General features: G+C 37.8%; 1 protein-coding gene across 1 annotated transcript; it reads right to left on the bottom strand.

Moving 5' to 3' along the window:
• Positions 1-8,762: 8,762 nt before the first annotated feature.
• On the bottom strand, positions 8,763-13,117 carry LOC125179437 (mucin-5AC-like). Its single transcript, XM_047885278.1, has 6 exons — positions 12,932-13,117; positions 11,623-11,719; positions 10,648-10,764; positions 10,455-10,607; positions 10,127-10,225; positions 8,763-9,042 (listed from the first exon to the last, which is right to left on the bottom strand). The coding sequence occupies exons 1-6, from the start codon at positions 13,115-13,117 to the stop codon at positions 8,795-8,797; spliced, it is 900 nt and encodes a 299-aa protein (XP_047741234.1). The 3' UTR covers positions 8,763-8,794.
• Between the last annotated feature and the right edge of the window lie 2,266 nt (positions 13,118-15,383).

The following is a 15,383-nucleotide window of genomic DNA, read 5'->3' as shown; positions in this document are numbered from 1 at the left end:
AATTACTCAGTGATCTTCGTTGCGCAACATAATAATAAAGCTTTTTTTGTTGAACTGCACGTCGTCATTTAGTACTCAACAAGATTTAGTCCCACAAATTCTTTATTTGAACCTGCTGAAACTCCTCATTTCATGATTCAGCAAAGTGTTATTCATGAGCCAATGAAAAAAATATGAGCTGCACGGAAGATTATTTTTTATTAGGTCTTGAGAAACCCACAGGTTGTATAAATCACACACACTCCACCTGATCCCGCTGATGTCGTTGTTGTGACGGCGAGGCACCCGGCGGACGACAGCACGAAGGGGGACGGACAAGCTGGAGTGGTGGCGGTGGTGGTGGTTGTGTTGGCGATTGAGGTGGTAGTAGGGGCGGGAGTGGTGGCAGTAGTGGTGGAGAGGACGGAGGGGGAGGTGGTAGTGGTGGTGTTGCCGGCAGTAGTGGTGGTGGCGATGACGGTGGAGTTAGTGGTATGTACGACGTCCGCATTGAAGACTTTCAGCTCTGAGACAAGAAGGTTCAGGTTCGATTGCATTTCATTTTGTTCAAATCATCGGGTAGGATTCAAATCATCAAGAATTAGATATGTTGACTAAGTGGCAAACAATGTTGCTCCAAGATGCGTAACAAAATTGAATAAAATTCTAATCGTCATTGACCCAAGAGAATTTAATTCAGATATAAACTCCCAGATCAGTTGTCTCAGGTCAGACTTATACCTATATGAGAATTTTATTCCATTTTCCATGTTATTATAGACAGAAGGGTCGGGACATCCTCAGTAGTAGTCAATGCTTTTTATGTGAGATGAAGGCTACTGGTGAAGAACTTAATGAGTGATACTTTGACTAAAACTATTGGCAGGCTACATCACTTCAAATTAATAGCAAATATTATCAGAAATTCTAAATGTGCCTAATGGCACAAAAATGTTGCAGGATCAGCCTAGATTTTGGTTCTGTCAGCAATTTGGACATCAGAGCGTAGTGTCCGGGTCCTCGATGCCAAAATGGAAGTTCAGAGTGCCGTCAATTTTTTTACAACACTTCTCATTAACTTCACTTTTTGTTGTTTGTTTGTTTGTCTGTCTGCTACAAATCTTATAATCGATATTTGACTCACTTCTACCTGTCCAATCGATCCGAAATTTTGCACACTTGCGTAGAGTTGAGAAAATGCATGAATCAATTAACATAATAAATAATTTTAAAATTGAAAAAAATTTCAATATTAAAAAAAATGTAAAATAATTTTGTCTCCTACAAATCTTATAATGGATATTTGACACACTTATACCTGCCCAATCGATCTGAAATTTTGCACACTTGCATAAAGTTTGAGAAAATGCATGAATCAATTGACAGAATAAATAATTTTGAAAATTAAAAAAATAATTTCGATATTACAAGAGAAATAAAAATAATTTTGTCTGCTACAAATCTTATAATCGATATTTGACACACTTTTCTACTCGTCCAATCGATCAGAAATTTTGCACACTTGCACAAAGTCAGAGGCAATGCATAAATCAGTTAACAGAATAAATAATTTAGAAAATTTACAAAATTTTTCTATCTTAAAAAGTGGAAATTAATTTTTTTTAATATATTTAATATATTTAATAATTCATTTTACGTGCAAAACATTAAAGACACTGGATTCTTTAGAAGTATTGTCTTTAAAAAGTAATTTTAAAACGCAAATTATTTCGGGTGATGCGCGTCTGCCTCGTTTGGTAGGCAAGTGAACGCGAAAAGATTTCGCCGTCTCCAGCCCACTTAAATATCATGAAATTTATGTTTTGCATCAACGCCACAAATAACAATAACTCATGATTGATACCTTCAAGCATTCGAAAAAAACACGTAAATTAACTTACCCCCTCTCTTCAAAATTAGGAGGCACAATTTTCCGTTTGTAAATTACTTAAACGATCATAGTAAAGACGAATGCCTTTATGAACGGATCATTTGACTCACCAAGGTAGTCGGATGTTGAAGTATCAAAGCATCTACACGTTTATTCACTTCATTTATTCATCCGTAGCTCATCATTTCAATAAGTTGCCAACCTGCTTCGTCGCCGGTGAAGAGAAGAACCTCGCGCATGTCGCCCCCACTGCTGGCGTTGGTTGTTGTGTTCGTTGAGTTCCACCCCAGGATTTGACACTGAGATATGAAAATGTTGTGTAAGTTTTTGGTATGTTTAGTAAAAATTGGAATGTACTGATGGAAAATGAAAGTGAGAATCGATGAAACCGCAGGGATACATAAGATGAATCATGAATGTGGACCAATCTCCCTCAGAAATGTGGCACATTGAGGTTCATGAGCTTCCTTTCACTGTGCCCTGAATTTTCTCGCTTGTAATTATATCTTTTGCTATAAAACACTCTCTCATAATATTGCTCAAACACAAAAGTTATAATCACGTAATATATTAAGAATAGAAAATAGATTAGGATATATGGTAGTAGATGTTTAGACGCTATATGAATAAATGTAGGGATACATTTTTTCATCAAGATCTCTGTGAAATTAATTTATTTGCCGTCAAAATTTTAGAACACATTATGAAATTTTACTTGAAATGCGCAAATTTTATTAGAGTCTGTGTCAAGTCGATTGTAAAAAAGCAGATTATATCCACAAATTAGTTTGATCAAATTTTGTTATGCTTGCCTTTGTTTTCATTCATTTTACAACACTTCTCTTTAACTTCACTTCTTGTTTGTTTGTCTGTCTGTCTGTCTGTCTGCTACAAATCTTATAATCAAAATTTAACACACTTCTACTTATCCTATCGATCTGAAATTTTGCACACTTGCGTAAAGTTGGAGACAATGCAAGAATCAAATGACAAAATTAAGGATTTTAAAAATTAAAAAAAAATTTCAATATTAAAAAAATTGAAAAAATTATTTTGTCAGCTACAAATCTTATAACTGATATTTGACACACATTTACCTGTCCAATTGACCTGAAATTTTGTATACTTGTGTGAAGTTGGAAACAATGCATGAATCAATTGACAAAATAAATAATTTTGAAAATAAATTTATATATTAAAATAAATTGAAAATTTATTTTTTTTAATATTCGAAAATAAAGTTAGAAATTCATTGTACATCTGTAACGTTGGAAACACTGGATTCTTTAGAAGTGTTGTCTTTAAAAAGTAATTTTTAAACGTATATTATTTTGTTTAACTTTTCAAAAAGATACAGGAATTAGCTTAACCAGATAGTTTATACCTCCGTAACACTTTATCTACTTGATTCCATTAATTTGAGCTAATTTTATTTTATCTATCTACGCATATACTGTATTCATTCAACGGTTGACTAAACTTTCTTGGACCAAACCTTAATATATTTTACTGTACAAGCCAAGGTTTTTACTGTGAATATAATATCAGAGATTATACCGACAAAAAAAACTTGAACATTTTTATCCAAATTAAGTAAAAGGATGCCTTTTAGCTTATATACCTCTTATTTAGATGCCCAATAACTATAAAATAGAATAGAGCAATAGTGTCGGCACTGAAGAAATAGGCCCATGGCCTGTTGCCGATTTTTTTACTTTTCGTGACTTGTTTCACACGGAATCCGGCCTTTGGAACCCGATCTTTCCATAACTGACGATTAATTGAGATAGCTGCTGGACTTATTACCAAGTCCGTAACTATAACTATTTAGCATAAAGGAATGCACGCATAAGAATTATGAAGCCCTGTAACATCAAAGCCAGCACCTCCATCACCCACCAGTGACTGTTGATGGGAGAAACTATAACTATTTAGCATAAATGAATGCACGCATTAGGATAATGAAGCCCTGTTACATCAAAGCCAGCGTATCCATCACCCACCAGGGACTGTTGATGAGAGAAGACAGAAGCCTTGAGCCCCGCCGCCCGCAGCGCGCAGACGGTGACCGAAGGAACGTACCACAGAGACGACGTCTCGACTACAGAGTGCGCGGGCACCCGCCTGGTCTCATAGCGCAGGAACCCTGCACCGCTCTGGCCCGTTGACAGCAGCGCTGACACTACCATCACTATTATCCTCAACATCCTGCTGGATTTTTCGGATACCTGATAACAAATTTAACCTAATTTTGGCCGTTTACAGCCCCGACTTTTAAATTTTTCTATCTCTAGTAGGAATAAATGAATGTTGTTTATAATTCACGAGAATATTTTTAATATTTTCAATGCATTCATCGGGAGTATTGTTGATGTGCAGTAAGTTACGATGCAGCTCTCGTATTGTAGCTAAAAAAGCTTTTCTTGACCTCGTGATATTTTTCTGCCGTAATAGAAAATTTGTTTTTTATTTACTTCGACTGAAACGGATAGTAAATGTTGTGTGCAAGAATTCATTGTCAAAATAATGTACGTCAGGCTATTTTATAATGTACGTCACAATGCATTATGTATGTTTTCGATGCATTAAGAAACCTGTCTTATATTCATATGAAATGAAGTGTTGTAAAACCTTCACCTGCTTGATAATGAAAATTGTATTTTCGAAACGTCGCAATCTATTAAAATGTCATTCGGAAACCTGCTTTTCGATCTCCCGGCTCCAGCTAGAAATTTGGTTCGACTCATTGAAAAGACGAACAAGAAGATTGTTAATAAAAATCATGCTCGGGTCTTCAATCATACCTGCATAAAAGAGAAGCTTCTGCCGAACTACACCAATTTTCATATGATATGTGAACCATTGTTTTTCTCGAGCTAGAAATTTATTGTGCGGATGCCTGCCTATAGCCTCTAATAAATTCTTCGTCTCTCAGCTGTCGGCAAATGAGCTCAGAGCTGTACAAATACTGGTGAACTTCTCAACCGTAATATTCAACGACTTGACTATATTCGAAACTGTTTTCTTAATTAGTTAAATGTTAATATTTATGAATATTGCTACAATTTTCGAAAAAATATTTATCTTGTGAGAACACATACTCAATATATTAAATAAGTTTAAATTAAGGGTATTGACACAATATTGGCTCTAAATTAAAAATATCTCAATCTCTAGGTTCTCTCTTCTCTAAAGTTAATCGATTCTCATTTAGGACATATTTTAGTGAAAGTGAATGAGGAAATACACATTTATATGACAACTAGGTTTCAGCAACATTTTACAAAGTTGTAATACTCATCTACCATGCGGTAAGTGTTCGCACTAACTTGAGCATATTTCAGAATTTTTCAAAGTCATATTTATAAAACAAAGATTAGTGTGAAATTTTACCCCAGAAAGCCTAAATCGACGTTGTGTAAATTCCGTCGTCTCAGACGTTGGGAGAAGTTTTCGAAAATTTTGTAAATTTATTTTTTGCCCATCATCTTTTGGCTCACTCTATCTAAATTGGAATTAAATAATAATGCAAAATGAAAGCATTTTAAAACCAGTGATAAAACATATCTGCTCGACAACTTGCTTCAGTTTAAATTAAAGACATCGCATAATTATATCAAGCTAAAATTAACGTAGGCGTTTAACTTTCAACACAAGCTGCATTTTGGTGTTTTTAACACGTTTTTCTTAGCTTAGCTTCGCGTTTGTTTGTTTGTTTGTTTGTTTGTTTGTTGTTAACATTGACAACGAAAATTAGCCCACTTCTGATTGCTCTAGAGATCTGAAATTTGGCATGCAGGCTATTTTCGCCTAACAATTTCAGATTCAATCATAAAAACTAGCAATTAGAGACCTAAATTAGCTTAATTTCGCCCCAAAAAACGTGGGTCGGGCTGTACGTTCACCATCAAATTTCCAAAATTCGTGTTTTGTGTGCTTTTCGCTTTAATCATAAATCTGCCCGACACACGTTTTTTTGGGCGAGCCACAATTTATTTTCTACTTTTTAGTCCACAAGAAAAACGTGGTTTTTTAAAAAGTTTTTTTTAAGTTATTTATTTCTATTCTCTCAGTTGCCAGGGGCATCGAAATGATACTATATTTAGTTCAATTTATAATTTTGTAAATCTTTAATTTATGCGGATCTTTTTAACGTTCATTTGAGTGGCATATCCCTAAGTATTGAGAACCTTCAGATGGGTACGGACTCCAAAATACAAACCCTCCTAAGCTTGCTGAACCTGAGCCGCAACTGTTCATATCACCCCGTTGTATAGAACGTACACACACCGTTTGGCCATTCTATCTAAAATTGCTTGTTCAAAAGCTGCACTGAATTCGTATCTATTAATTGTAATAAAATAACATGTAATTCAGAGGGAAATCATTTACGTCAATTGTCCACAATGCCAAGAAAAATAACGCTTAGACAAGAATTCTGTGATGCATACGTCGGATTTTACTGAAAAAGATAAAGCCTTTGTTTGAGCCCAGATTTCACGAGATTATTTGCAATAAACTGAAATGTTTCGATTTGAGAGTCGCACCTGGCATCAATCAATCTTTACTTCCAAATTAAAATTTTATATGGCGCTCTGATGATTATTGGTGAACTTGTTAAATTACAGGTTTTGTCATCACTCGGCATCATGAAACAACATTTGTCATGGCATGGCATTTGTCATCACTCGGCATTTGTCATCATGAAACAATAATAAATCGTGAACACGTGTGATTACAGGTGAAATTTATAGATGTGCATTCAATGATTGATATAAAATCATTCAGCGACGATGCAGTGGAATTTAATTACGAGTGGCCTGCCGTTGATGGATGCCCGAAAGACACCAAAAATTTAAAAGCTATGATTGCGCTTTAATCTGAATTTTTAAATTTAAAAGTTTAATGAATCTCTGAATAGTCTTTCGAGCACTGTTTATATTTCGTTCGAATTTGAGCACCTCTGGATTTGCTGTTAGAAAATGAAAATGGAATTTGACGAAAAAAACTATAGTTGCTTTGTCTAATGAAAAGTTAATGAAAACAACTATATAAAAGAACAAGATTGCGACGTTTCCACGCATTATCTCATAACATGAAAAAGATATGTCGAAATCTACATTTTGTGAGATGCAGGTCGAAAAAAACATTCCCAAATATTCCTCGAGCGATTTGTACAACGCGTTTTTTGAAACTGTAATTCGTCGTTGATAGAGCATTCACAAGGAATAGGAATCTTGGCTCTAAATAAGGAATCTTGAAAATGGTTTTGAACGTTAACTCCAAGGTTGAATAACTGTCGTTATATGACCAAATGATTTTCACGTATAACCCAAAGTGGGGTTAATGACGTCAGTTTGACGTTGCAATTTAGCTGTATCATGAAAACTTTGATTTGGTCTAATTTTTGCTTTTAAATTTGAAATACAGTAAACATTTTTTCAGAACGGAACAATCGAAAATCGATGTTGTTTCAATGTGGAAGTCCGTTTGTCTTGTGCCTCACCTAGTAGCTATTGATCACTTGTGCTTGATCAACATTTTAGCCTTAAATCGGCGATTTTCAACGTCATGTGTCTTTTGGCGTTGGTTTTATGATTGCACCCAATTCTATGGTGCCCTGTAAACAGGGCTAGTTCGGCAATTATTGGCATAAGCGTTTTTTTTTTTTATATATTTAGTCGTTTGAAAGCTTTAAAAATCGAGATTCGTTTTCTTGAACCCATCGGTATCAATGTAAACTTTTTTATTAATAAATTTAATTCTTAGGAACCGTTCTGTATGATCAATCTGGCGTGAACAAATCTCGAAATAACTTTTCTTTATTAACGAAAATATTACTTTCATCAGCTTCTAGTATCTCAGGTTGATATTTTATTTCATTTTTTCTGTTGGCAAGAGTAAAACAGGAGTAAATTGGCATATGTCCACTATACAATACTTTATTTTATAATACTTTGGTTTGACGTGATGGTTATTTTATTTCGACAATTTTCGAATGAAAATCTCGACTCTATCATAATTTAAGAAATGGATGTATCAAATAGTATCATTCAAATGCATATAACCTTGTTATTTTGTTATTTGGGCTGAAATCAATTTTCATGCAGCGCCTGGATTACATCAAATTGATACTCTTTGAAGATTTATTGTTCGTAAAATCGTTGCTTCGTTGCTTAAAAAATTGTTCATTGCTTACAACTTTAATTCTCGAATAGAGTTTAATTTTTCCGGGCATAGAGTTCAAGTAGAGTGCAAAGTTTATTCACTTCATTTACACGGTGTGCTCTGTAGGATAGTCGAAAACAGTGCTTAAAATTGAGTTAAAACTGGCTAATCAGCCTACTCAAGATAATTCATAAATAGAAAATTGTTGGGTAATTTCTAATAGAAAGCTGGGATTCTTGGGCCCTCACGTCCATCGTCATGCAAGCAACAACTCATTCAATGTTTTTTCGGTCATTCAGTGTCAATATCCGACAGCCGTTAACTTGCCTCTTACCAGTAATTAAATTTCTTTGTCGAAATACAGTTGTACCAATGATTGGCCAAATTAGTAATTTTCGAACGAATGTCTCTCATTTTATCGATTAAATATTAGTGACTGACTGAATTCAGAAGATTCGTATTTATATAAAGTGAGGTGCTGTAGTGATATATGCTCATTATTTGTCTCTTACCGTCTTGCCTTAAATACTACAAATTTATCTCTTGCTCGACTGTAAAACTTTACAACGCTTTAATTGAACCGAGTGTAGGTACAGTCTACCTATGCAGTCCGACAAAGGTTACGGTAGGTGTTAAGTAACTACACCTCAAAATAAAGTTAATGAATAAACTGCAATTAACGTTAATTTTCAAATTTAGCTCAACATACGACAATTTCATTGGTGTCGCTTGTACAAGGGACCGACAATGCCGCATTTACTTCATGCACACCACACGTGCGACTGTTGTGCACTCCACAGTTGAGAGCTGCTTGTAGTAAGCACCAGCGGGGTCCATGTTGAGGACCAGGCAAGTTATCGTGCTAGTGAGAGCTTTCGGCTGATCGGCCGGGAAGAAATTGTTTGAGGCCGGGTACACATCTTGGATTAGATTGTAATTTTTCGTCCAGCCGCAAACAACGTTGATGCACTGCGCCCCGACGTACAACTGAGCGCTTGGGACGCCTGTTATAACAAAGAATTGAAAAACTTCAGTAAAATAATAGAAATTTTTGGCTGGAAAACGATTATTTTCACGAGAATTATGAAACATATTCAAGGTTAAAAATTTACAAACAATCGAATTTTTAGGAAATAAATTGGAATTTTTGCGATTCATGTAGATGCTGTGGCGGACGCTTTCATTCGCTGAGGAAGAGGAAGTGTTCAAGTAATGAATTAGCATTTTCTCAGAAAAATTTAAATTTTCAATAATAAACTAGTTTTCGAACGTATTTTAACGAACCATCAATACAGAGTAGCAAGTAACGTAGTTAAATCATTTACTTACCAGAGCATTCTTGATCAAATGCAAATTAATGAGAATACGAGGCAAAAATACTGATGCAATGGACTAGCCTAAACATGTGTGCCTGGTGATGCAGCTAAATAAAACTTTTCTGAACAAGGCTGGTTCTCAATATTCGTATGATAAGATTAAGCTTAGTATTTATGCGTAAGACGTGAGCTTAATTGTGCTAAACTCAATAGAAAAGTCGTTAATTCGTTCACATTGTCTTCCTTTCTGCAGATTTGAACAGTCCATACAAATGTTTTCGAAACAATGCATGAAATTTTACCATATATTCATATATGTTAACTTCTGAAATTGTAATTTATCATAAAATGCAGTAAGAGAAGGTCCCAGAAGGATTACTAGAATTTGAAACAAGAACCAACACCAGGGGCCACAGCTATAAACTGAAAAAACTGCGGTGCAACTTATCCACGAGACAACATTTCTTCTCGCTTCGAGTCACCGACAAATGGAACAGCCTCCCTGAAGATATTGTTGACGCTCCGAGTATGAACGCGTTCAAGAACAGACTAGACAAGGCCATGCAAGAGCATATGTTTAGTCTTAAAATGCCTCGTACCCTACGGAACAACTGATATCTAGAAACGATTTTAAATCTACCGTCCATTGAAACGATCTGATCAAAATGCCAGTCTAGTCAAGAAAAGTACAAGAATCGGCGACGGGCCTATCCAGGCCTATTCTTTAAATGCCGAAGATACTATATTATACTATTCTACTAAGGGCACAAACCCTGGTCGACGAGAGCCTGGACCAGCTGGAGGAAGGCGCTGTAGCTGCTGTTCTTGTAGACAGGCACTCCGCCCAGCGCGCTGCACGCCGCGTCAATGGCTGCACAAGCGGAGAAAATTATGACCAGCGAACCAGCTGTGTTCAGCAGCTTCGCCCTATTTCTCTTGGTAAGCTTCCAGTAATAAAATATTAGTAACATTGATAAGTGAATTAACAAGGTTCAATAAAGAACAGATTCAAAATCCAGTCACTCGAGGTTTGAGTGATTGGCAGCTTTTGATTAAGCTCCAAAACTGGAAAATTTAATTCCTGGAGTCATTCACTCCACCTGATCCCGCTGATGTCGTTGTTGTGACTGCGAGGCACCCGGCGGACGACAGCACGAAGGGGGACGGACAAGCTGGAGTGGTGGCGGTGGTGGTGGTGGTGGCTGGCGGTGGTGGCGGCTGCCGTAGGGGCAGCAGTGACGCCGGAGTCAGAACTTGTGCCAATATCGCAACCACTTCCTCCGCCGGATGAACAGGTAGTGGCGGCGGTGGCGGCAGAAGTGGCGGCGATGGTTGTAGTAGTGGCGGCGGTTGAGGTAGTGGTGGCGGCGGTGGTGGCGGGCACAACGTCAGATTGGAAGGCGTGCAGGTCTGCAACAAGGTTTTTATGTTTGACCGCAATTTATTCTATTTGCGATATCGTGCCGAATTAAGCCGTAATGAGCCACAGATATTCGCGCTCTAGTTATACTTGAAAATTCAGAACGTACCATCGATTTTATTACTAATCATTAAATATGCTGCGCCTAAGTAGCAAGTTACTGCAGCTACAAATGCGTTACCCTAGGAAAATTTATTCAAACTTAAATTATCATTGAAACGATTCCATTCAGACAAAAACAACTTGTAGATCAATTCTAATAAATTCATAATAAAGCCAATATTCTTCCATATCAAAACCATATTATTGTTAAAAAAGAGTAGTTGCAGTGAAGAACCTAATGAGTGCTACCCAAACTTGAACTCGTGGCAGACAAAAACACTTCAAATTAAGAGCAAATATCATCAGAAATTCTGAATGTGCTAACTGGAACAAAAATGTTTCACGGCAAGCATAGATTTTGGGTTCTGTCAATAGTTTGGACATCAGAGTGTTCTTCAATTCTGAAATGTAGGCTCGGAGTGCTGCGAATATATTTTTTTCTGGGGTGATATGTTTGCCGCATTTGGTAGGCAAGTATGGCTTAGTTAAGGCTCTCAATATGAACTTTTGGCATTAAATAAACAACGACCAACAACACGTCTCATGCATTTTCAAATGCCCTAAAAACTTAACCTGACACCTCTCTTCAAGAAAAAAAGAGGCCCGATTCTCCTCTCCAAAACAAACTGGAAAATTTTAATAATATGAGCGCATTTATTAACAGGCCCATAGGCTTGTTGAACTAGCAGAATGTTCAATTGTCAAAACTTCCACACATTTCCTCGTCATTTCAATCAGTTGCCAACCTGCTTCGTCGCCGGTGAAGATCAGAACCTCACGCGTGTCGCCCCCACTGCTGGCGTTGGTTGTTGTGTTCGTCGAGTTCCACGCCAGGATTTGACACTAAGGTATGAAAATATTTTATTAGTCGTTCGATTACATTGCACAAAGTCCCGATTAAAATTAGAAGTGCTCTGATGTACGAGTATATTATTCAGGCTGGAGGAGTACGGACTTCCATGAGTATCTCGCAAGCGATACTCAGGGATTAAGTGAGGAGGTGAAATCTTTTTCACTAATTGATAAATTTTCTCGCCTATTGTCATATTTTTAATTTGAATTATCGTTGTCCGCAATTTCTTGACCACGAACTTGAAAGATACCGCTCACAAATCGAGACAACAACAGTCATAATCACAATGCCAACACTCGAATTTTCATCATGTAGATAATATGTTCACGTTCATCATCATCATAAGATTCGAGTAATTCCTCGGCATATACTACAATATACAATCATAAGATTCCTCGACATATACTACACGTCCCGGTAATCCTATGTTCCTTGTTCACATTTCCATTTATCTATCTACGCTGTAATTATTTTTAGTTGTAAGAATTCGTACCAAATTTTCTGGCAACATCGACCCAAATAATGGAAGGGCCTGTTTGGCCCTGTCATACGTTTTGGTCATGCGTAGATACTTACTGTATAGCCTGCCGCTTGTGCTCTTGACTGGTAAGCGTTTAGGTAGTCTATTTTGTAATAGAATAACTGCTAGGAAGTTGTTTAGAATTTTGTTGTAGTTGTTGTTATAATGTATTTGAATGTGTGGTAATTTTTAGGAGAACTTCCCTCATCTATTCCGGGACTCTACTTCAATAAACTTTGGAACCTGGACCAAGCCTAATAAACCTTAACTGAACCCATGGATCGCAAGTTACCGTCAAGGAATTACGAAGAAAGCTCATTCAAAAATTTCAATTAAACTGTCGACTTAGGTTTTTTAGGTGAACGCTAAATATATTTTACTCTACATGCTGAAGTTGGTATTGCATTAATGCCTAGCCTTGTACAGACTTCGAAAACTTAACCTATAATTTCAAATTTTACTTGAAGTTTACCTTGTAACTCATTTCCCTCTTAGAGCCTGACAAAATAATGTCAATAAATGCACGCATTAGAATAATGAAGCCCTGTTACATCAAAGCCAGCGTGCCCATCACCCACCAGGGACTGTTGATGGGAGAAACTGTAATTATTTAGCAAAAATGAATGCACGCATAGGAATAACCAAGCCCTGTTACATCAAAGCCAGCATCTCCATCACCCACCAGGGACTGTTGATGGGAGAAGACAGAAGCCTTGAGCCCGGCCGCCCGCAGCGCGCAGACGGTGACCGAAGGAACGTACCACAGAGACGACGTCTCGACTACAGAGTGCGCGGGCACCCGCCTGGTCTCATAGCGCAGGAACCCTGCACCGCTCTGGCCCGTTGACAGCAGCGCTGTCACTACCATCACTATTATCCTAATCATCCTGTGGGATTTTCTGCTTTCCAAAGAAGAGTTGCACTTTATTCAAGTTATATAAAGGTTTTCTACGAATCGTGCACTGTTCGTAAAACCTGGTGTGCGAGGATTTAATCATATCTTCAAGCTGCAACAAATTTGTGCAAAGCCTCATTTTGTGTGGTAAAGTGGGGGCAGATGCTAAACTCAGAACTTTTTAACTGATTTTTGGTAAATTCCGAAAACTTACTTACCTGTAAATTTAAATCTTGCTTCTAAGCTTTATACCGTTTTTCCTCATTGACTATCCATATCTACAGTGGGGAAAATAAGTATTTAGTCAGTCGCCAATTGTGCAAGTTCTCCCCCTTAAAATGATGAGAGAGGCCTGCAATTGACATCATAGGTAAACCTCAACTATAGAATAGAATAGAAGTGTCTGCATTGAAGAAATAGGCCCATGGCCTGTTGCAGATTCTTGAACTTTTCGTGACTTGATTCACAAGGGATCCGGCCTTTGTAACCCGATCTTTCCATAACTGACCATTGATTGAGATAGCTGTTGGACTTATTGCCTGGTCCGTAATTTGCTAGGCATTTTAAGACTGAACATATGCTCTTGCATAGCTTCGTCTAGTCTATTCTTGAAGGCGTTCATACTCGGAGCGTCAACGATGCTATCAGGGAGGCTAGCTGTTCCACATGTCGGTGACTCGAAGCGAGAAGAAATGTTGTCGCATGGATGTGTTCCAACGCTGTTTTTTTAGTTTATAGCCGTGGCCCCTGGTGTTGGTTCATGTTTCAAATTCTAGTAATCCTTCTGGGACCTTGTATAAGCCATGAGTCTACCTGTATGTTTCAATGAGGTCCCCACGCAGACGTCGATAACTGAGGCTTGGAAGCTTCATAATCTTTAATCTTTCCTCATAGGACTTGCCTTTCAAGCCCGGAACTATCCTTGTTGCACGTCTTTGAACACTCCACTAAATTTTTGTCCTTTTCAAATTTCGGTGGCCATACGACGTTTCCAAACTCTAGGTTCGGGCGCACGACAGCAACAAACAACTGCTTCATCGCTTCTGCATCTAGGAACTCGATAGAGCGTCTGATCAGTCCAAGTCGTTTATTGGCTTTATCAACTTGACCTTCGATATGCTTAGAAAATTTCAACTCATTATCGATATTAACTCCTAAATCTTTTTCCATTGTCGACTTCAACACAGTCACTCTGTCGTTGCAACCGTGTCTTCTCATACTGTAATCTTGCTGTTCATTATTCTTGCCAAGGTGGATAACTTTATATTTTTCAGCGTTAAAACGCAGCTGCCACTTATCAGCCCAGTCAACTAGCCTGTCAAGATCACCTTGCAACTGTACTTTTTGCGACGTATTCTTCACTGTAGTATAAATTTTTGTGTCGTCAGCATACATCAAGCAAACGCTAGTTACAGCTTCTGGCGGATCGTTTATAAACGCAACGAAAATAATAGGCCCGAGAACGCTTCCTTGCGGCACGCCGTTGCGCACTGAAGTCTAGTCTGATACGGACCTATTAATACTGACACGTTGTCGCCTCCCTACTAGAAAATCTCTGCTCCATTTGAGTACATTACTCTCAATTCCCAGAAACTTCAATTTACGCAACAGCCGCTCATGTGAGACACTGTCAAATGCCTTGGCAAAATCGAGGTACACTGCATCTACTGGCTCCCTTTCGTCTAGCAGGCGGGTCCATTCGTTCAGAGTAGACAAGAGGTTAGTGGTGCAGGATCTCCCGGCAATAAAGCCATGTTGACAGTCTGATAGGAGATTATTAGCAGTCAAAGGCGACTATGATAAACGATCGCAATCAATCCCCTATCGATCGATCCCCTATCAATCGATCCCTCGCATCAGATTCCATTACCTTGCAAACGACACTTGTAAAACTGACAGGGCGATAGTTTCCCGGGCAGCTTTTGTCACCTTTTTTGAACAATGGTGTCACTTGAGCTTCTTTCCAGTCAGCCGGCAACATTCCTTCGTTCAAAGTTTTTCGAAAAAGTGACGTCAGAGGGCCGGCTAGGACAGCTGCTAACTCTTTGAGTAATCTGGGGTGGAAGTCGTCTGGTCTACATGACTTGTTTGGATTTACAGCGATAAGGCGCTTGAGAACCTTCTTGTATTTCAAAACTTATTAATTTAGAGCCGACTGGGTGCTCCTCAATAGCTGGAATACTGTTCAAGTCCTCTTCAGAGAATACGCTACTGAAAAAATGATTAAATACGTTAGCTT

This window comes from Hyalella azteca, unplaced genomic scaffold (assembly GCF_000764305.2).
Source record: "Hyalella azteca isolate HAZT.00-mixed unplaced genomic scaffold, Hazt_2.0.2 contig17485, whole genome shotgun sequence".
Taxonomy (NCBI): Eukaryota; Metazoa; Arthropoda; class Malacostraca; order Amphipoda; family Hyalellidae; genus Hyalella; species Hyalella azteca.
This window is presented reverse-complemented; position numbering and strand designations above follow the sequence as displayed.